Raw genomic sequence first — 20900 nt, 5'->3', positions numbered from 1 at the left:
CCTCTGAGAAGAGAGTGGGCCTTTCCCCTCAATGGGCAAAGAGCCAGCTTCCATTTCAAAATCTCAGAAAAAAAAATCTAGCAACCCGGAGCCTGTGTTTATTGAAGGTTGGTCTAAAAGTCTCTCACATTGTATGCCCCATCAGTGCTCGACCGCCTCTATTTTAGAAGGATGTAAAGGTTTAATCACCCTGGTGGGGATTTAGACCCAGAGACTTCAGAGAAATCTTATTATTTCTAACTGCAGGCGAAGAGTATTAAGGCTCCACTCTGGATCAAGGGCATGGCATGTTCTATAAGTAATTTATCTTTAACATGGGAAGGCCCTTACTCCAGTGTCTTAGAAACAGGACTATGATTGGCTGCTGGTTCATTATTCCTCCTTTTCTCTTTCCCCCTCTCAGTCTTCATGCTTATTCTTTCTGTCCCCACCCTTTCCTGCCCAATCTGTCCAATGTCTGAATGTCTGCCTCACAAATCCTCCCTTTAAGGTGGGGAGCCAGGTGCTTGCCAGAGAGATAATAATGTTTTTGCAATAAATGACTGCATCCAGCAACCCGGTGTAGACCCGTCAACTGCAGGCTTCTGAATGGACCCTACCTGCCTCCTCTCAAATAAGGAGCTGAGGAGGGAGAATATGCACTGGCCTCCCAAGCACTCAAGTCTGTGCTCTTGGACATGAAGGAATTTAGGGCCATCCCCAAACCCACCCCCTGCCCTGCTGTACCGTCACAGAGGCAGCCTCCACTGAGGACCTTTTGAGTCCCTATGCACATCCACAGGGATGTTACTGAGCGGCATGCGATTTCATTTGCATGGAACCCACCCCCCCCCCCCCCCCGCCCCCACAAACCCGCCTCCCTTCCTGCTTAAGCTCCATGGGTCCTGCCTTTCTGGTGCTGAGGCTGAAGGAGGATGTCACATGTGGGATTCTGCTTAAGGATTCGTTGTTCAGATCTAACGAATTTGGGGGCAGATCTAAATCCATGTGCTAATGAGCTTGGTTACAGCAGGCTTCTGCTATCCTCTTTTAATCTAGAGTATCTGTCTGAGTTCCTTTCCACAGTTAATGATCTATAATGGTTTTGCTTTTAGTTTTGCCTCTTGGGTCAAAATAGATAAATAGCCCTCACAGATATTTTTAAAATGTGAGTGGAGAGCTCCTGGGTCCCCCCCTCCTTTTTTTCCTTTTGGGTGAACTTATAGCCTGATCAGTCCAGTGATATTTCCCTTCTCTCTCCTCTTTTCTCCCAGAGATGGGCAGCAGTGAACCTGTTCCCATTGCAGAAAGTGACAAGAGGAAGAAGAAGAAGCGGAAGGCCCGGGCCACTGACTCCTTGCCAGGAAAGTTTGAAGGTTGGTCACTCTCTTTGATCTCTTAGAGCTGGGTTGGTGGCTTCCCAGGCATGGGAGGAGTGTCCTGGTAGCCCAGGGGTAAAGGTCATAGGATGCATCATCTTAGAGCCAGCTTCATGGTTCCCCGTGTGATAGGCGTGAAAGATAGGGGTGAGAGAGTTTACGGAAAGGGGTGATAGAGAATGCAGGGATGGGAGAAGCTCTTGGATGGTGCACAAGCCTCCTCTGAATGGTCTGAGCATTTCATCAGGGAGCAGAAAGGCCAGTGTGTCACAGTTGCACGTGGAGTGAGATCGCCTGGTATGCTTCAGCTGCTTTTCAGGTGTGATCTTTCCCTCAGCTGGTCCTGGAGGAGCTGCCGAGAGGTAGAACAGCCATGTCAGAGGAAGAGGGAACGTCAAGGGCCATGGCTGCAAATGAAACTGAAATCTTCTAGGGAATTCCCTTACGGTCCAGTGGTTAGGACTCTGTGCTTTCACTGCCGTCGCCAGGGTTCAGTCCCTGGTTGGGGAACTAAGATCCCGCAAACCACGTGGCGCGGCAGAAAGAAAGAAAGAGGGAGAGAAAGAGGGAGGGAGGGAAGAAGGAAGGAGGAAAGAAAGAAAGAAGGAAAGAAACTTCAGTATTCTATAAGCAGAGAATTCAGCTTATAGAGATTGCAACTACTTGTGCTGGATGAGTTTGACTCTGTTTAATAGTGCATGTTGTGTTCAGGGGACACGATGTTGAGTTGTCAAACATTTTGAACAGTGTGTGTGAGGCACCAGGCTCAGTGCTGGTCCTGTTATCACTGGGCACCAGATGGGATGAAGTGACTCATTGGAAACTCCTGCGAAGGACTGAAAGGATAAGTAGCTCCTCCTAGAAGTGACCGAGCCCCCATCATCTATTTTGTTTCTTTCATTGTGAAACTTGAAATAGCTTCTCTTTACGGTCCCTCTTTCCAACACTGCAGACATACTAGTGAACTGACTGTTTTGTAGAGTGGTCCTAAAAACAAGCCCTTTATGAGTCAGGAATATTGGACCTCCAGCCACCAACCTATCCTGACACACGCAAAGGCTAATACCCAAGTGTCCATTGTAAGAGAAGCACGTCATTTAAAATACTTGCATCTGTGAGACCAAACCTTGATGGAACCAACAGGGTGCTTAATGTAGGTTTTGTCTGTTTGTCTTTAACAGTAGATGTGTGTGTATGGCAGAGGGGGTTGGGGAATGAACAAAAGTCGCAGGGTTTTTTAGAATAGTTTCCAAATCAACGGGTCTTCCTCTTTCAATGAACACGAGAGTATTTCCTGTTATTCAGGGATGGCTTGTGCAGTTATGGGGTTTCTCATGACTAAGAGTGATAAAATCTAATTTCGTGGTTAAAAGTATTCTTCTCAGTAGTCTGTGAGTTTAAATGCTAGGCTGCCTCAAGAGGAAAAAGCTGAAGAATGGAGACCAAGGGAGGAGAGGCCTCGGCAGAGACCATGATAGAGCTATGGCTTCCTTTGGAAGGGGGTCAGAGAGCTTGTGCTCTTTGTGAGGAGCGGGCCTTGGGCGGGCCACCTAAATATACTTTCACCCAGGCCTATTGCTGTGTTAGAGCCGCTCTGACTCAGCACCCTAAAAACCTCAAGGCATCCGTTTGCATCTTCTGTCTCCTGTTTCCTGCCGGTGACTTCTGAAAATGTCTCAAAAACCTCCGACTTAGGGCTTCCCTGGTGGCGCAGTGGTTGAGAGTCCGCCTGCCGATGCAGGGGACACGGGTTCGTGCCCCGGTCCGGGAGGATCCCACATGCCACGGAGCGGCTGGGCCCGTGGGCCATGGCCGCTGGGCCTGCGTGTCCGGAGCCTGTGCTCCGCAACGGGAGGGGCCGTGGCAGTGCGAGGCCCGCGTACCGCAAAAAAATACCTCCGACTTCCATTGTGTGTGGTATAAAATAAAACAGTGCTTTATTCCCCTTTGTATCACCAGTTCCTAGCACAGAGCTGGGCACATAGCAGGTGCTCAACAAATGAGTAAATGAATGAATGATGTCCATTCAAATCACATCCCTTCCGTGAGGATCCCCCAGACTCCCTCAACAGATTTAACCTTTCCCTTCCCCCGCTTTTTTTTACTATGTCTTGTCCCTCTGTGATAATAGAGTGCTGACCACTGCCTGGTTTATTCTGGGGTCACTTGTGTATGTGTCTGTCTTCCCCACTGGATCGTGACTCTCAAAGGGCAGGGACTATACTTTATTCCTCGCTGTGTCCCCATCGATGTCGTCTGGCACATAGTAGGTACTCGGGAAGCATGTGCCGAATTGAACCTCTTTCACTGACCTCGTCTCTAAAATGAGGAACAAGATCCTTCAGCGATGTGGCCTGGTTGTTGTGAAGCCGAGTCCCAAGGCAGCTTGGGAGCCCTAGACTCTCGTCATTGAGCACTGCGGAGTCCTCGTGCGCCTGCGCTGTCAGACTGGGGAAGCCAAGTGACACAGCTCTTCTTTCCTTCTATGCAAAGGGGTGACTCATCTTGTTATTCTTCTCACCCATTTCACCTCTAGATACGTACAAACTGACCTCTGAGCTGCTTGGAGAGGGAGCCTATGCCAAAGTTCAAGGTGCCGTGAGCCTGCAGAATGGCAAGGAGTATGCTGTCAAAGTGAGTGTCTCATCTGGATGCCAGGCTTTACTTTGCAGGTAGTCAGTCTTAGCTTGTCCTAAACCAGATAAATTTTATATTCTGCGATATAGTGGCTTAATAAGAATGGGAGCTCTGAAGCTGGATTCACTGGATTCACTGGTTTCTCTACTTACTTGCCATGTAACATTGGGCAAGTTACTTAACCTCTTTGTCCTTCAGTTTCCTCATCTGTATAATGAGTGTAATAACAGAACCGATATAGTATATAGTATTGTCATGAGGATTAAATAAGTTAATATGTGTGAAGTGCTTAGAACAATGCCTCTAGTGAATGAAGTTAGCTTCAGGGAGCAGACAGTCAGATTTGGAATTAGAGGGCCTATCTGAATCTCTGTTTTGACAAACTACTACTGTTTGACTTGGGGCAAGTCACTGAACCTCTTTCAGCCTCAGTTCCCGCATCTCTAGAATGAAGATGATAATACCTGCCCTTCCTGTCTCATGGAGTAGTTATGAAGATGAAAACAAAAATGAACTGGTAGAAGTAGAAACATTTTATAAATTACAAGATGCTATACAAGTGATGTACAGCAATGTGGTGATGAGGACCAAGCACTCAGCTTTGTGGCAGGAGAGGTGACTTCCAGCTGCATGACCATGGAGTGGCTCACCGTATCCCTCTGTGCTTCCGTTTGCCGACTCTACATGGAAGAAGGGATGGATCTAGAGCAGTGGTTCTCAAAGTGTGGTCCCTGCACCAGCAGTACCAGCATGGCCTAGGAACTTGTTAGAGATACAAATTATCTGGCCCTATCCCAGACCTCCTGAATCAGAAACTAGGGGTAGGCCCCAGCAACATTAATTTTAACAAGCTGTCCGGGTGATTCTGGTATCCAGCAAAGTTTTCAAATCATCTGCCGGAGCCACCATGTCTAAGTGCTGCCTCATATGGGCAAACCCAGCCAAATTGGCTCCTGAAAGAAATGTTTCTTCTTTTAACCAACTGGTCATAGTCCTAGTCCCAGCTGGATTTATAAAGGAGAACACTTCTGCTAAGCCATGTCCCTTTTTGCTGGAGTGTTGCTTCATATGGTAACAAAAGCATTATCTCGATTTCTTGTTGGAAACAGGTCAGTATAAATTACAAGTAATTTTTAAAAAAAAATATGCCTAAGTGTGGTAAAAAAAAATCAAATATAAATTGATATTCAAAGATATGAATACATTTATGGATGACAGAACTATTTCTTCAAGGCTGCCTTTCCTTCATGCTCCATGGCATCTTCGGACAAACACCAGACCTGGGCTTCGCAATTCTTTGGTTTCAGCAGTTCTGCCCATGTCTCATGTCTCTTCTGTTCTTTGAAAGCTCCCCAGACGTGGGCTACTTCTCTAGCCTGCCTCCACAGTACTTGGTTTTATTAGGACTTTCCCTACAGGCATCCAACTGATGAATCCTAGAGTCTCACGGTTGGAATGGAATTTCAAGGTAATCTGGTCCTCAGCCTCCCCTGTAACTCTTCACATAGTTTTCCATGTTTGGCACCCGCCACCCCCATCTCTGGTCGCAGGAGCTCATTACCTCCTCAGAAAAGTATGCCATTGCTGAATAGTTGCCTGCTAGAAAGTTCTTCCTGACTTTGATCTGCTTGGTGAACAAACGAGCTGAATAGCTTCTGTGCCCCAGCACCTCACCTCTCTGACAGCTCAGAAAATGGGTTCAGTGGTCTACTAATAGACATGTACTTATTTAGAAAATTACTTGATTGTGGATGTTTGTGCTGCTGCATATTGGAGAAGTGTGAAGTGTCCTTGACAGCAGTCTTGGAATGAAGGAACCAGATGTCTGCCCACTCCGCCCATGGAACTATAAGGCAGAGCCAGCTCTGCAGAAGACTTGCCCACAGGCTCTACTAGCAACAGTTTGGGGCTCTGGATGGGTCTGTAGAGATGTGCACGGTCGGCCAGTCCCTGTGTAAACCACCTGCTCAGCTGTTGGCTCCCCCATTCCTTCAGTCAGTACTTGCCAAGCATCTCCACGTACAGGTGGGGAGGAGGAGCAGCCCACATTATCGTAGGAGAGACAGAGCCTCTAGGTTCTGTGAGAAAAAGCTGTGTAGGATATAAGCAGGTATAGGATAGCAAGGGCTTTGGAGGCAGCTCTGGGCTTGAATTGCAGCCCTGCCACTTACCAGAGCTGTGGGCAAAATGTTTTACCTCTGCCTGTCTTTTGGGATTGTAAGGATTAAGGATTAAGGATTAACTGAGATTATGTACCTAAATGACTTAATACGGTGCCTGCCAAAGGTAGATTCTCAGAAGAATTGCAGAGGTGGCATCTGAGCTGGGCCTTGGGGCTTTAGTTCCTCTTCACTGTATCCCTTATTCCCCTTGCTCTTCCTCCAGCACTAGAAGATCCTTTAGTAGAGCTTGTAAATTCTTATCCTTAAAGCAGACAGAGATGTTTTCAGGGTAGGAGTTTGGTAGAGCTGGTTCTTTGTCTTGCTGGCTGCCTCGGTCTCCCCTGGGTGGCTGGGGGTAGCAACCTCACAGGCTTCGATGGTGATGTACTTGGCCAGAGTCAAACAAGCCCAGGTGGGCTAGAAAGCCCTGGGGCCAGTCGGTTGCTTTGCTGACAGAGCCACAAGGCCTACTCCAGACTTGTGCTTGAAACTGGATTTGGGCTGAATTTGGCCTTGCACTGTCCCAGAGGGCACCCACTGAGGGGTGTTTTGACCAGGTGGGTGTATATGACAGATTTTATTTTTCACACAGATCATTGAAAAACATGCAGGACACAGTCGGAGTAGGGTATTTCGGGAGGTGGAGACGCTGTATCAGTGTCAAGGAAACAAGTGAGTATAGTGTTGGCTTACTTGCTGCTTCTCTGGGGGAATGCTTGGCTGCAGAAAAGGAAGTTATTCTTACCGTCTCCTGACCCCAGCAGTTAGTTCTCACTCTTTCCCCCAGAACTGTGTATAACTCCTTCCATCTTTCAGTGTTGAGAGAGAGAGAGAGAGAGAGAGAGAGAGAGAGAGGAGAAGCAGCAGCAGCAAAGAAGCTGTCTTCTATTTAGGCTGAAATACTGTACATATCAGGAATTTATGCAAGTTAGAAGAGCAAGCAATCTGAATCAGTGGCTGGTTGGGAAAAAACGGGGCTTTATTTCTTTCAAGCGCCTGTGGAAAGCAGGCTGACTGTTGCCTAGTAGAAATCTGTAGGGACCTGCTTTAGTTAATAGATGAGGATGATGAGAACTATTAAGACTATTTGCACTTTCTGTTCCTAGCATATTTATATACGTGCAGCTACTACTAAGGGTCCTGAAACCTTGTTTAACACTCGTTGCTTGATAACTGGGCCAAGGTGGTCTCTAGCCCCGTCTTAGTCTACTCACCACCCTCTCCAAATGAATGGCTCTCCCACTGTGGCTTTAAATCAGGGTGACCTCTAAGACGCCGCTCCCCCCTCTCTCTCCCTCCATGGCAGGGTCAGCAGGGAGCCAGTGGCCAGTATTGATGGTTTTGTCATTAAGCTTGGAGGAAGGGGGCTGCTGTTGATTTAACTCCAGGCACTGCCTCTACAATCTTCTTTCAAATTAGGCCATTTGGCCATCTTATTCGGACGCGCTTTTGCTAGTAAATGTCCGGTGTCTCCCAAAATGGTCAGCATTTTTTATGAGGAACAGATTTTTATTTTCAGCCCTGCAGCTTCTGAGTTCAGCATTACAGACTCTACTTGGTTTATTTCGTTCTTTAAAAGAAAAAAAGGCCCCCAACACCTCCAATATCCAGGCTGGTGGCTTCCCTACTGAGTTACAAGACGACCTTGTTGGCAGAGCGCAGGAACGCTCAGGCAGGCAGAGAATGCTCACCGGGGAAGGCCACAAGTGCTACAGTGGCTGGGAACGCAGCCGTTTCATTAAGTAGCGCTTAGCAGTTAGGGTCTAGCGGTGCCCACGTTAGGCCCCAAGTCTATTTGACAGATGTTTCCATTTTCTCCAGGCAATGTAAATACTGCCCCGTGATTTATGGGCAAGAGGGAGGGCAGGTAATTATTTGCTGCTTGCCTCCAGGACACACACCTACTATTCAGTGTTATTAGCCGCAATTGCTTCCAGTCGGCTGCAGATTTTATTCAGTTTAATGTGACTGGGACTTTTTTATAACTCTACCTAGTGGGTTTTAGGGTTGGGGTTTGACAGCACAGACTTGGTGAAAACACCAGAGACTAAACATTATGGAAAGATAAGGTGACCTGAATCTTGCTAACACCATTGGCTACTTCTCAAACATGGGGCTTTAATAAGCATTCTGATTTCAAGTTGATTTCTGCCCTGTTACAGGGCATTGGTTTTTGTTTTGTTTTGTTTTTTCATTGTGCATTTGTAAGTGGGCTTCAATATATAATACTGTTTTCCCTATTTAAGGAACATTTTGGAGCTGATTGAGTTCTTTGAAGACGACACAAGGTTTTACTTGGTCTTTGAGAAATTGCAAGGAGGTACTTACTGTTGAGTATGTGTTTGGACTTCTGATTAAGACCCAGGGCAGTGATCATCCATCATGAATCCCAGAGACTTCTAAAATGAGTCAAGCTAATAAAAAGGATGAAGGACTTAAAACTGCCCTTGATTTGGGAGAAGGGAGGCCGGAGGGAAGGATGTAATTAGCATTTTGCAGAACTCAGAATGTCACCTGTGTGGACTTCTATAAATGCCTTCTCATTATAATAGGACTCATATATAGATACATTTAGTCATCAATTTATCAGTCCATTGTTTTGATACATTCACTATTTAATGAAGTTAATTATGGGGTCGGAGCTCTTGCATTCATTGTGAAGTCTAAAAAGGCTCACCAGAAGGTGCCATCCTTCAGACGGACAGATGCCATTCTCGACCATCACCACTATCACCCACACATACGATCCCCGGAATATATATTTAAGTTGCTTTTCTGACATAGAGAAGCCCTTTCTCTCCCCATCACTCACCCAGCCCCAGGAAGCATTTGCAAGGTGAAGGTTAGGGAGGATGTCTGGAGCCTAATGGAGGGCTACACGGAGGGGTTTGGTGGTTAAGGGAGCTCCATCACTTACTAGCTGTGTGACCTTGAGCAAGTCACGTAATCTTTCCCAACAGTATTCTCTATATCTGTAAATAAGGATAATGACAGCACCTACCTCCTTGGGACACTGTGCAGATTAAATGAGATAATTCCTGTGAAATGCTTAGCTCAGTGCCCCATAGGCACTAAGGGTTCAATAAATGTCAGCTGTAACAATTGGGTATGCTGGGGGCTGTCTTAGAAGTGTGTATAGTATTACTCGCCACTCTCCCTTTAAACAAATTTGAAAACGAGAGACTCACTACAGTAGAGCAAGCCTGAGACCTAGCCAAGAGCCAGTTTTCTCAGAATGTTCCACAGCGTGTTGGGATGCTTTGATTGTTTAATCTGGCAAGTGAAAGATCTTTCATCCCCTCCCCATGACAAAAACCAGAGATAATAAGTAAACATGTGCCATTTTTAGGATACAGAGATGACACCTTCTGCCCCAAAATGCTGGCTTCCAGTGGTGAGCACAGACCACATGGAGCCAAGTCATATGTTCGTGCCTGTGTCTACCCCGCCCCTCCCAACCACACCACCACCATGAATTACCTATCTGAGACGCTTGATGCAGCCGGGGTCATCAGTAACTATATCACTTAGAGCGCAGCTCTACTGAGGGCAGACTCAGCGGGTAAAGAGGGTATGTGGTTGGCTCAGGAAAACCCATCCCCCCACGAGTCAGACCATAGGTCCTGCTGAGGAGAAGTCTGCACAGGCTCCGAGACCTGACTTACTGGGCTTGGGTCCTGATGATGCCACCACTTCCTGGTGTATGATCTTGAGCAAGTTGCTTAACCTTTCTTGGCTTCAGGTTCCCCATCTATAGCTGTGTGGTGGGGATGACTCTATTTTGTACATTTTGTACAATTGCAGTGAGGATAAGATAATCTATTTAAAGAGTATCACATAGTGCTTTGTATGTAGTTAACTACCCAGTAAATGTTAGCCATTGACAGCAAAATAATAATAATAATAATAAATGGGAAAGTTCAGGGGGAAAGCCATTTTTTTCCCTTTGCTAGACCTTTACATAATGCGTAAAGGTGTGGCTTTTCCATTTGAAGGCATGTGCTTTTGTTTGGACTGAGATCAGGTGCAAGGGAGGAAAAGTTCCTCTAGAGAGGCCCCCAACCTCGTGTGGATTCACTTTTAGTTCTTTTCAATTTCAGAAGCCGAATCTGCCCCAGTGGCATTAATATTTCTTGGTCACTTAAATGGTATTCTCTCTCCCTTCTGTGCTTATCATAGACAGATACAGAAGATAGGCTTCCAGTTCTCTTTGGTCCAGTTTTGTGCTGGTACCTGCTCTGTGCCAGGTACCACACTGCTGCTGGACATTTAGCAATGAATAAGCCTATGTCCCCACTCCAAACTTTTGAAAACTTGGCCTCTGGGAAGTTACACTTACTAGAGCCTGAAAAGGCATTCCTCTGTGTCCCTCTGCTCTCCAGGCTCCATCCTGACCCACATCCAGAAGCAGAAGCAATTCAACGAGCGAGAAGCCAGCCGAGTGGTGCAGGATGTTGCCGCAGCCCTTGACTTCCTGCACACCAAAGGTTAGCCAGGCCTTGGCCGTGGTGGGTGGATTGGGCTGATTGCCTCTGAGGACCAAGGGAGAGGGGCAGGCCAGATAGAGGGCTGGGCCAGGAGCTGGTACAGCTGGCAGGCCCACCCAGGTGGGTGAGGGGGCAGGCCAGGGTGGCTTCTAGATCTCTGATGTGAATGGTGGGTAGATGTGGAGCTATTAAGCAGGATAGGGATACAGGAGAAAGAGCAAGGAGTAAAAAACAATGAATTTCATGCTGAACAAGGTATGTCTGAGTGTGTGTATGTGAATGATCCTTTACTAATGAAGAATGCAAAACTCATGCATAATATGACCTAGACTCTAATATAAATATTTGGGTATTATTCAGTCTAGTCTTTTCAAAATTGGCATGGTAGTATACCTGTAGTTTTATATCTTGTTCACAAATGGGAAATGCATTTTTCTATTAACATGGTGAGTTTGAGGTATCTGTTGAACACTGTGTAAATAGCAAGGTACTATTGTTTGAATTACACTTCAGTTTACAGTTCCTTAGCTAGAACTTTTGTAGTAGATTAAATATTTTTGCAAATTATATGTTTTTGCATTTCTTGAAATATGTTTGACTATTACATATGTTTTTAAAATTTGCCTAACAGCAGTGCCATGGCAAAAATGAATTCTGGCTTCACCTTTTTACCAGCTGTGTGCTCTCTCAGTAACAATGCCTACCTCCTAGAGCTATGGTGAGAATTAAGAGAGATAATAATGACATCATCAACAGCAGCTAACACTTACGTAGCCCTTGTTATGTGCCAGGCACTATCCTGGGCCTTTTATATATATTGATTCGCTTACATAATTGTGTGTCTCTTGTGTATGTGTTGTATACTTATAACATATACATATATGGGTGGAGCATAGTGCCCAGCACGTAGTAGTTCTTCAGTAACATTTCTTCCACCCTACTCCCCCACCAGGCAGAAGGCATTTTTACTCCGCATACTGATTCCCTTAAAATTATGCACTCTGCCTGGCGGGCGTGGGGGTGGAGCACATGCTCTGAGACTTAGTTCTGCTCCCTTCACTTCCATGGACGTTGGCCAGCCTCATTGGTTGTGAGCGCTCAGGCCCACTTGCAGGCATGCTGCTCCCGCATACCACTGTGTGCCAGTGATACCGTGCAGACTGGTGAGACGTGCCGGAGGGGAGGTTCACCAGTCCACCTCGCTTCCTCCCGTGGCTGAGGAGAGTGCTCCACGCTGACGCTGCCCATGTTGGGGGCCTGACTTGCACATGGGATGAAAATTCCTAGAAGGGGGTGTCTGTACTTTGCACAGCATGATGAATAGCAGTAGTTCTGTTTCTGAAAGCTGGGATGCATGTACGTAACACCTGCCTGACAGAGATTTACAACTGCTCCCCAAGCTGCCTCTGTAGATTGCAAAACTGGGTCACACTTTTTATAAGATCCATACCTTGGAGGGGGGTAAAGGCAGGTTTTTTTGTGTGTTTTTTTGTGTTTGTTTGTTTGTTTTTTTACCAGAATGCACTACAGGGAACAGAGGCTGGTGGTGTCTTAGGAGTTCTGAAGTGCTAGTTAACATCTAGCTGGCCAGCTGCCCATGTGACTAGAAGTTGGAGGGGATGAAAAACGATTTGCAGCTGAACTTGGCTGTTTTCTAAATAACCTTATGCTGGAAAGATGAATTGGGCTAGAACGGGTCAGCCTGAAACAAGTTCCATATTTTAAATACTGGACATACTGCAGCTCAACCTCTGGGAAATGAACCGGAGCAGTTCGATGGCCGGTGTGCTCACGGAGGAGGCCCACTATTACGGCCTGACTCTCAGTTCGCAGGCCGGGGGCAACGGGGCCATCGGCACCTATTTGGAGAGTAAGGCTCCACGTGTGGCTCATGATCCTTTTGTGGGAGCATTTGCTGTAATGGAAAATATCTTTCACTTTTAACGCGGCGAGCTGCAGCCCAGCTCAATTTGTGCAGCCTGGACGTAGTCGCTCTGGGTTCTCATTCAATTAGGTGAGTGATGAAGTTACTTAGGCTGCTGGAGCTCAGGTTCTTCTTCCCTAGTGAAGTGCCTCCTGCTGGGGATCTAGAGGGCTGCCTGAGAAGTTGATCAGCAAGGGAGTTGTAGTGAAGCAGAGTCTGCTTTTCCCCATTATTCCACGAATCCTCTGCTGCTTCCCAGTACTTCCAAGCAGTAGCTGTTTGGCTTTTGCTTGACTTTACAGCCCTCTATCTCTGTGCCGTACACTCTGCAGGAGGAAAAAGGAATGGGAGGTTTCTGTGTCCACCACTAGAACACCATGGCCATGAGTTGGTTCTTTGTCTCTGTCTTTGGTTAAAGGGGTTTGCCCCCAGGTGCCTTCTTGGCCAGTTCAGCAACTTTTAATGCCTCACAGGGTAAGCTGTAAATCCTCAGTCTTCTTCAAGGAGGTCTGACCAAAATACAGGAGAGGTTTCTCTTAAGAACAGCACCCTCGGGCCAAAGCTGTCCTTGCTGAGCTTCTGGCAGGACTGTCTTGGACATGCAGAGCAGGTGAGAAGGGAACCAGACAAGCTTTGGGAGACTTGTTAACTAACGCTTGATCCTCTGAACATTCAGGGAGTCCCACTGAAGGAATCTTTTTTTTTTTGAATCGGCCACACAAGAAGAAATGAGGTAGAGCAGTCCCAGCCCCCTGAGATGCTCTTAAACAAGGCACTAATTATTTCTTCATTGCTGTTCCAAGCATCGCTGTTTGCAGGGCTCTTTGCTCTGCTTCATATTAGGCTGCTTATTCTGGGTTGTCAGTGCGGTGCTGAGAGGTAGGCTGGCTGGGATTCATTTAGCCCTTCTTATCCCTGACTGACTTCTAAAGCTTTCGCTTCAAAAGAACTTGCAGAACCAACTGTGCTTTTGGTTTGCGTCTCTGGTTACTTCTGCCTCCTGCAGCTAGTTGATTTTTTAATGTACCATAATTGGGAATTAATTTGCGAACAACAGCATTTGGAAAAAATTAATTGTGTGTGGAATGTTTGATAGTCAAGTGCATATGTTAACCATTTCTTTGCTCTTTGTCATTTCAGGCATTGCTCACCGCGATCTGAAGCCAGAAAATATATTGTGTGAATCTCCAGAAAAGGTACTTAGGGCCTGATTTGGGATGTCACAGTTCATACTGACTCAGGGAAGCCACCCTTACTTTCAGTGTAAATCATTAGCAGCTCTCTCGGCCTCAGGTACCAAGTTGAACTGATTATTATAGGCACATGAGAATATTATACCTAACGTGTAGTGTTTCTACATCCCAAGTAGGGCTAATCCTTGGCCCTTCAGTGCTCTTTATCAGCAGATTGGCTTAAGCCTGAGTGTTTGTAAAATATATGAGACCTGCACAAAATGAATGTTTTCTAATCCGATGCCCCTACCTTTAGAGCAGTAGATGTGAGTCAGACAGCACCTCCATCTTACATCAAGCAGATCTCTGCCTGTAAATGATGTTTATGTTATGGTATATATGCCTGCCGGTGTCCACCACTAGAAGTGATCATAGGAAGCAAGTTCTTGAAAAGGGTTTCTGCTTCCATTTTTACTTCCAAAGATGCCCATTAAAAAGAAGACATTTATACTTGGTGTTGAACAAATGCAGCCTATTTTAATCTTTATCTTAATCTATTAGTAAATGGAAGCGTTTGCATCTTCATAGCATGTATGAATTTGACAAAGTCTTTGTTTGTTAGGAGGGACTTAGGCCCAGGTGGTTTTGATGGCCCACATTCCTAGCTGTGTGTGTATACATGTGCCTATGCATGACACACGTGTCTTGGTCTGGATTAGGGGAGAACTCATAAATGAGGAGTGGCTGTGAGGGAACATGTGAGTCAGCCTGCTACTTACAATGCTTTTGTGGGGAATAGAAATGTATTCGCTCAAATAAATCTTGTAACTTCCTGTCAGTGGCTCTGGCATAAAACTTTCTAATTTATCATGATTATCATTATGGTTATTATTAATAATTATGTTTAACATTTCTTGAGCACTTAACATTGTACCAGGCACTTACACTTGTTTTATCTAGTATTTATAAAATCTCATGAGGTAGACACTATTATTATATTCATTTTATGGGGATAAGGAAACTGAAGCTTAGGTAGATTTAGAAACTTGCCCAAAGTCACTCAGCTGTTAAGTAGTAGAGATTAAAACTAAGGTAGTCTGACCCCAGACTCCACTGGTGCTCTGAACTACGCTGTCATAGTGCCTCTGGTTTACAGTGTACTTTCATGTCCTTTGTTTCATTTGATCTTCATGACACAGGTTTGTTGCCCCTTTTTATGGCTGACGTTAAAATTAAGAGAGACTGAGTGTAAAAAGACATCATCAAGAAAGTGAAAAAACAACCCATAGAATGGGAGAAAATATTTGCAAATCATATGTCTGATAAGGGTTTAATATCCAAAATATATAAAGAACTTCTAAAGCTCAATATCAAAAAGACAACTTAATTTAAAAATGGGCAAAGGGCTTGAAAAGACATTTCTCCAAAGAAGGTATACAAATGGCCAGCAAAAACATGAAAAGGGGCTTCCCTGGTGGCGCAGTGGTTGGGAGTCTGGCTGCCGATGCAGGAGACGTGGGTTCGTGCCGCGGTCCGGGAAGATCCCACATGCCACGGAGCGGCTGGGCCCATGAGCCATGGCTGCTGAACCTGCGCGTCCAGAGCCTGTGCTCCACAGTGGGAGAGGCCACAACAGTGAGAGGCCTGCGTACCCCCAAAAAAAAAAACAGAACATGAAAAGATGCTCAACATCCTTAGTCATCAGGGAAATGCAAATCAAAACCACAGTGAGATACCATGTCACACCTACTGGGATAGTTACAATACAGAAAATAGAAAATAAAAAGAGTTGATGAGGATGTGGGGAAATTGGGACTCTTCCCCATCGCTGGTGGGAATATAAAACAGTTCAGCCACTGTGCAAGACAGTTTGGTAGTTCCTCAAAAAGCTAAGCATAGCATTACCATAGCACTCAGCAATTCCACACCTGTGTATATACCCAAAAGAGTTGAAGACAGAGACTTGAACATCAATGTTCATAGCAGCACTAGTCATAATAGCCAAAGCCGGAAACAGCCCAAGTGTCCATCAACAGATGAATGGCTGAACAAAATGTGGTATATCTATATAATGGAATATTGTTCAGCCGTAAAACAGAATGAAGTTCTGACACGTGCTACCACATGGATGAACCTTGAAACCAGTATGCTAAATGAAATAAAAGGACAAATTTTGTGTGATTCCACTTATATGAAATATCTGGAATAGGCAAATTCATAGAGACAAAAAGTAGATTAAATGTTACTGGGGCTGGAGAGAGGGGAAATGGGGAGTTATTGCTTAATGGGTAGAGTTTCTGTTTGATGTGATGTGACAGTTTTGGAAACATACTGGTAATGGTTGCCCAACAGCATGAGTGTAATAATGCTACTGAATTGTACACTTGAAAATGGTTAAAATGGCATGTTTCTGTTATATATATTTTAACCACAGTGAAAAAGAGAAGCTAAGTGAAAAAGAAAAGAAGAAAGCTAGAATGTAAGGCAGAGAAAAGGGATGGAGGAAAGAAAGAGAGGTGGGAGCTGCAGTAGGTAAATGGCAAATGGGGCCTAGCACTTTTGACTGGCTGCTGTGCTATTCCACCACGCAGGCCATTCTCAAGCACTCACACAGCGCCTCCCCCTTGGCTCCAGAGATGACTCATGCTCTCTGCAGTCTCAGGCGCAGCATCTAGTCCCAGTGGACTGGGCTGCTATGTTGATGCTGCCTAGAGTGACCAACCATCCCAGTTTGCTCGGGCCTAAGGGATTTCCTGGAATGCAGGACTTCCGGTGCTTAAACCCAACAAAACCCCAAGTAAGCAAAGACGGGTTGGCCACCCTAAGCCACTTGAGGTGGTCAAGGGTTTTATGCAAAACTCCTTTGCCCTGCAGTGAGTGAGCTACAAGGAGTCTTTCAGGAATACGTGCTAACTTCTCTAACTTCTGAGTTGCAACCTACATTGTTGGCGAGAGTTCCATAGGTTTGCTCCTTGTCTTATACGACGTTCACAACCACAGTCTGACCCCGTGTAGTGCACACATTTTCTCCTAGTCGGGAAATAAGGAAAGAGCATGGAGAAGGGGACACCTGAGGACAAATCCTCAGGTGATTTCTAGTTCACTCAAGAAGAGGAAACATGACTGCCAGGTAAAGCTGGGCTTCAGTGTAGCAGCCACACTGTGGCAGTATATACCCACATAGACACGCTGTCTCCTCACGCCCCTTGGCTGCTCCTATTTGTAACGTTGCTTCCTGCTTTCCGTTTCAGGTGTCTCCGGTGAAAATCTGTGACTTTGACTTGGGCAGTGGGGTGAAACTGAACAACTCCTGCACCCCCATAACCACACCAGAGCTGACCACTCCAGTATGTATGGCTGGGCACCTGTGCCCTCTCCTTCTGAGCTCCTGTCCCTAATGCTCTGGAGACCAGAACAGAGGGCTAAGGAAGGGAAACCAAGTGTATCTGCTGCTGCCTGAGTTGTTGTTTGGCCTCACTTCCTATCTTCACAACCACCCCCATCCCCCACCCCTCCCCTGCTTAGGTGCTAGTGGAACTGACATTAGAGCTTTCAGTTTGGGGTGGGTGCACTGCTAATGAGGAGACTAGTTATATCTATAAGAACAGGCTGAGCCCTGACTCCTGACCCAGGTAAAGACAGACACTACTCTCAGCCCACTCTTGCATATGAGCATGTGGACAGCTCCCATTCCCATGGTAGAGTTGGGGCACGTCCACCTTATGGTGAAGGTTAGGGAGCGTGGCCTCTGTGGCAAGAACTGAGAGGTCTTTGCACGTAAGGGCCTGGCTGAGTTATCCTGTTGCTTCTCTTACGTCCCATTTCCTGCCCAGATGGTGCTGCTGGGAGCTATTTCTTACTAAGACATCTCTTATACATACTGGATATACTATAATTATTATAATTCTTTTGAGATTTGCACACTTCAAAAGTGAGTTTTCCTAATTTTTTTTGGCTGCATTGGGCCTTTGTTGCTGTGTGCGGGCTTTCTCAAGTTGCAATAAGCAGGGGGCTACTCTTCGTTGCAGCACGCGGGCTCAAGTTGCAATAAGCAGGGGGCTACTCTTCGTTGCAGCACGCGGGCTCAGTAGTTGCACACAGGCTCAGCAGTGGCGGCACACGAGCTTAGTTGCTCTGCGGCACGTGGGATCTTCCCAGACCAGGGCTCAAACCCGTGTCCCCTGCATTGGCAGGCGGATTCTTAACCACTGCTCCACCACAGAAGTCCCTAATAATCTTTTTTTAAGACGTTTTAAAATATGCCCGTGTCTCATTCTAAGCAACATTATTAGAGATGTCTCTGTATTAGCTTCTACTACACTGAGCTACCTTATTCTCAAAGGCATTAACTCTGATTGCCAATAACAAAGAAAATGCCCTTTCTCCACTCACCATCTTCCCATCAAATTAGTTGTGTATGTTGCAAGGCTGGGGGGAGGGTTGCCTCCTGGTGAGCCTGAAATAATGAAGAGGGAAGCAAAAAGAGTTTGTTTTGTTTTTATCAGCAGTCTTCTATGCAAGTATGGGAGGAAGGACTCCTGGATTCTTGACCTGGGTTTGCCACTGATGTGCTTGAACAAATCCCTGTCCCATTCTAGTCCTTGGTTTTCCCATCCATAAATGGGAGAAGTGAGGAGATCAGCTTTGTTCTAAGAGCTCTCCTAGCTTTGATGGTCTCTTAATTCTAAATTCTTATTCTTCCATGCTCAAAGCTAGCAGGGAAGCTTGGCAGGACTTCACTTTAAGAAATCCTTGCTGGGCTTCCCTGGTGGTGCAGTGGTTAAAAATCCACCTGCCAGTGCAGGGGACACAGGTTTGATCCCTGGTCCGGGAAGATCCCACTTGCCACAGAGCAACTAAGCCCGTGTGCCACAACTACTGAGCCTGCGCTCTAGAGCCCATGAGCCACAACTACTGAAGCCCTCATGCCTAGAGCCCGTGCTCCGCAAGAAGAGAAGCCACCGCAATGAGAAGCCCGCGCACCGCAACCAAGAGTAGCCCCCGCTCGCCGCAACTAGAGAAAAGCCCGCGCGCAACAACAAAGACCCAACTCAGCCAAAAATAAATAAATAAATTTATAAAAAGAAAAAGAAAGAAAGAAATCCTTGCTTTATGGAATTGGATCTCCTCCCAAGAGCTATGCTCCTGGTACATTGAAGTATCTGCTCATTGAGTGACTGTTTACAGAGAGCCAGGGCAGGGAGAGATTCCTGGAGCTTCTTGACCAAGGGTCTCTGCCTACTGGAGAAGGACCTGAGAAGATAAGGTGACCTGGAACTAACTGGTCCTGTGGATTGTGGGGAATGATAGGACTCAGTTTACAAATGTCTAGTGGCCCAGCTTTTCTAAGTGCCTGAGTGGCACCAGTCAAGCTCTCTGGCCGACTTTCTCAACAGCTTCTTACTCTGCAACTCCATCCTCTTGCTCAAGTCCCATTACGGTCCCCTCCCTGTAACTAAGCCTCTCTCTTCTCTGCCATTTCCCCATCTCCACCTCTGGCCCCGCCCAGTGTGGCTCTGCAGAATATATGGCCCCTGAGGTGGTAGAAGTCTTCACGGATAAGGCCACTTTTTACGACAAGCGCTGTGACCTGTGGAGCCTGGGTGTGGTCCTCTACATCATGCTGAGTGGCTACCCGCCCTTTGTGGGTCACTGCGGAGCCGACTGTGGCTGGGACCGGGGAGAGGTCTGCACAGTGTGCCAGGTGAGCACAGGGTCTGCTGGGAGGTCAGGTGGCTGGGGGAGGCCAAGCAGGACTTGTGCCTGATCTGGAATGGGGTGTATCGTGCCCTTCCCTCTCAGTCCAAGAGCAGCCACCAGGTGAGATGGAGATCATCAGGCCCTCAGTCCAGAGAGGAGTTCAGGGGAGGATTGTTAGAGAATATCATTCCTGAGCTGAGTGAGTCTCAAAGGAGGAGTCTGGCCCCCTCCAGGAGGGGAAGAGAGGCAAGAAATGCAAGTAGAAGGAACAGCACGAGCAAAGATAGGAGGTTTGAAACAGTGGTGTATGTTGAGGGAGGAAGAGGAAGGATAAGGATTCTGGTGGCGGGAGATGAGCCCCGTCATCTGGATGGAGGGCCCTGGATGAAAGGCCGAGGAATTGGGTATTGTTCTCTAGTTGACATTCCTCACTCCTCACCCACCTGGCCCTCCAAGTAGCATTGTCATCCCACCCACCCAGGGCGTTCTGTGTGGTTGGATGATTCAGGGGAGGGTGGGGATTGGGGAAGGGGCCCTAGTCTGGGAAATACCCAGGCCACTAGCCACAGGTACAGCTGAGGTCGATTGGACCCACATGATCAGACCATGACAGGCACACCCTGCCCATCCCCTGGCCAGTGTGGCCTCAGTAGGAATTTCCTTTACCTAGAACAAGCTGTTTGAGAGCATCCAGGAAGGCAAGTATGAGTTTCCTGACAAGGACTGGGCTCATATCTCCAACGAGGCCAAAGACCTCATCTCCAAGCTCCTGGTTCGAGACGTGAAACAGAGACTGAGTGCCGCCCAAGTTCTGCAGCACCCGTGGGTGCAGGGGGTGAGTGACTGGTTGGGGGGGTGGGGGCGTCCACCTCTTCAGGGCTGCAGCAAGGCATGAGGAAGCTCTCACGCCCCCGTGGCTGATCTCAGCTGGAGGGAGCCGGATGGCAGCTTCAACCCCTGTGCACGTAGAACTGAACTGACCCCTGGCCTAACCCCACACCGAGTGCCTTACAGATGTCACTGACTCGGCTCTAACCTTGGCCACAGACTAAGCCCCAGGCGGCGCATGCCCCTCTGGAATGGAAGAGGCCTCTGGGAGATTCTCCATGTGCGTCCCACTATTGGCAGAGGCACCCAGCAGAGGGAGCAGCCTGGATGGTAGCACCATCCCCTTATACAGAAATTTCCTTAGCTGAGAGCGCGCAGAAACAAGGCCTTTCCACCCTGCTTGCTGTGCGGCTGCACTGGGGGCTCATAGGTTCCCCTTGTGCTGCTGGGGTCTGGCTGCAGCTTTCCTGAGAGGCAAAGGCTGGTGTTTTCCCCAAAGGAAAGCTCCAAGTCTTCACTAGAAAACATTTTTAACCATCCTCCTCAGTTAATCATGATACCAGACCTCTGTCCCTCCAAAGGGTCTGCCAAACCTCCTGTGATTTACTGTGTCTTCTTGGTCTGCCAGTCCC

General features: G+C 47.0%; 1 protein-coding gene across 2 annotated transcripts in view; it reads left to right on the top strand.

The window, feature by feature from the left end:
• The window catches only part of MKNK1 (MAPK interacting serine/threonine kinase 1), a 33256-nt gene that overhangs the window by 8835 nt on the left and 3521 nt on the right, over window positions 1-20900 (top strand). The window contains exons 2-10 of one of the 2 annotated variants that reach the window (XM_065898184.1): window positions 1254-1355; window positions 3895-3992; window positions 6750-6829; window positions 8404-8477; window positions 10540-10644; window positions 13709-13764; window positions 16992-17087; window positions 19250-19444; window positions 20111-20275. In XM_065898184.1, coding sequence (XP_065754256.1) covers window positions 1256-1355; window positions 3895-3992; window positions 6750-6829; window positions 8404-8477; window positions 10540-10644; window positions 13709-13764; window positions 16992-17087; window positions 19250-19444; window positions 20111-20275 — 969 coding nt within the window. In that variant the 5' untranslated portion in view covers window positions 1254-1255. Of the gene's footprint in view, window positions 1-1253; window positions 1356-3894; window positions 3993-6749; window positions 6830-8403; window positions 8478-10539; window positions 10645-13708; window positions 13765-16991; window positions 17088-19249; window positions 19445-20110; window positions 20276-20900 lie in introns of those variants that run through there. The other variant, XM_065898185.1, reaches the window with a different exon arrangement.

The sequence above is a fragment of the Phocoena phocoena genome, chromosome 1 (assembly GCF_963924675.1).
Source record: "Phocoena phocoena chromosome 1, mPhoPho1.1, whole genome shotgun sequence".
Classification (NCBI taxonomy): Eukaryota; Metazoa; Chordata; class Mammalia; order Artiodactyla; family Phocoenidae; genus Phocoena; species Phocoena phocoena.
This window is presented reverse-complemented; position numbering and strand designations above follow the sequence as displayed.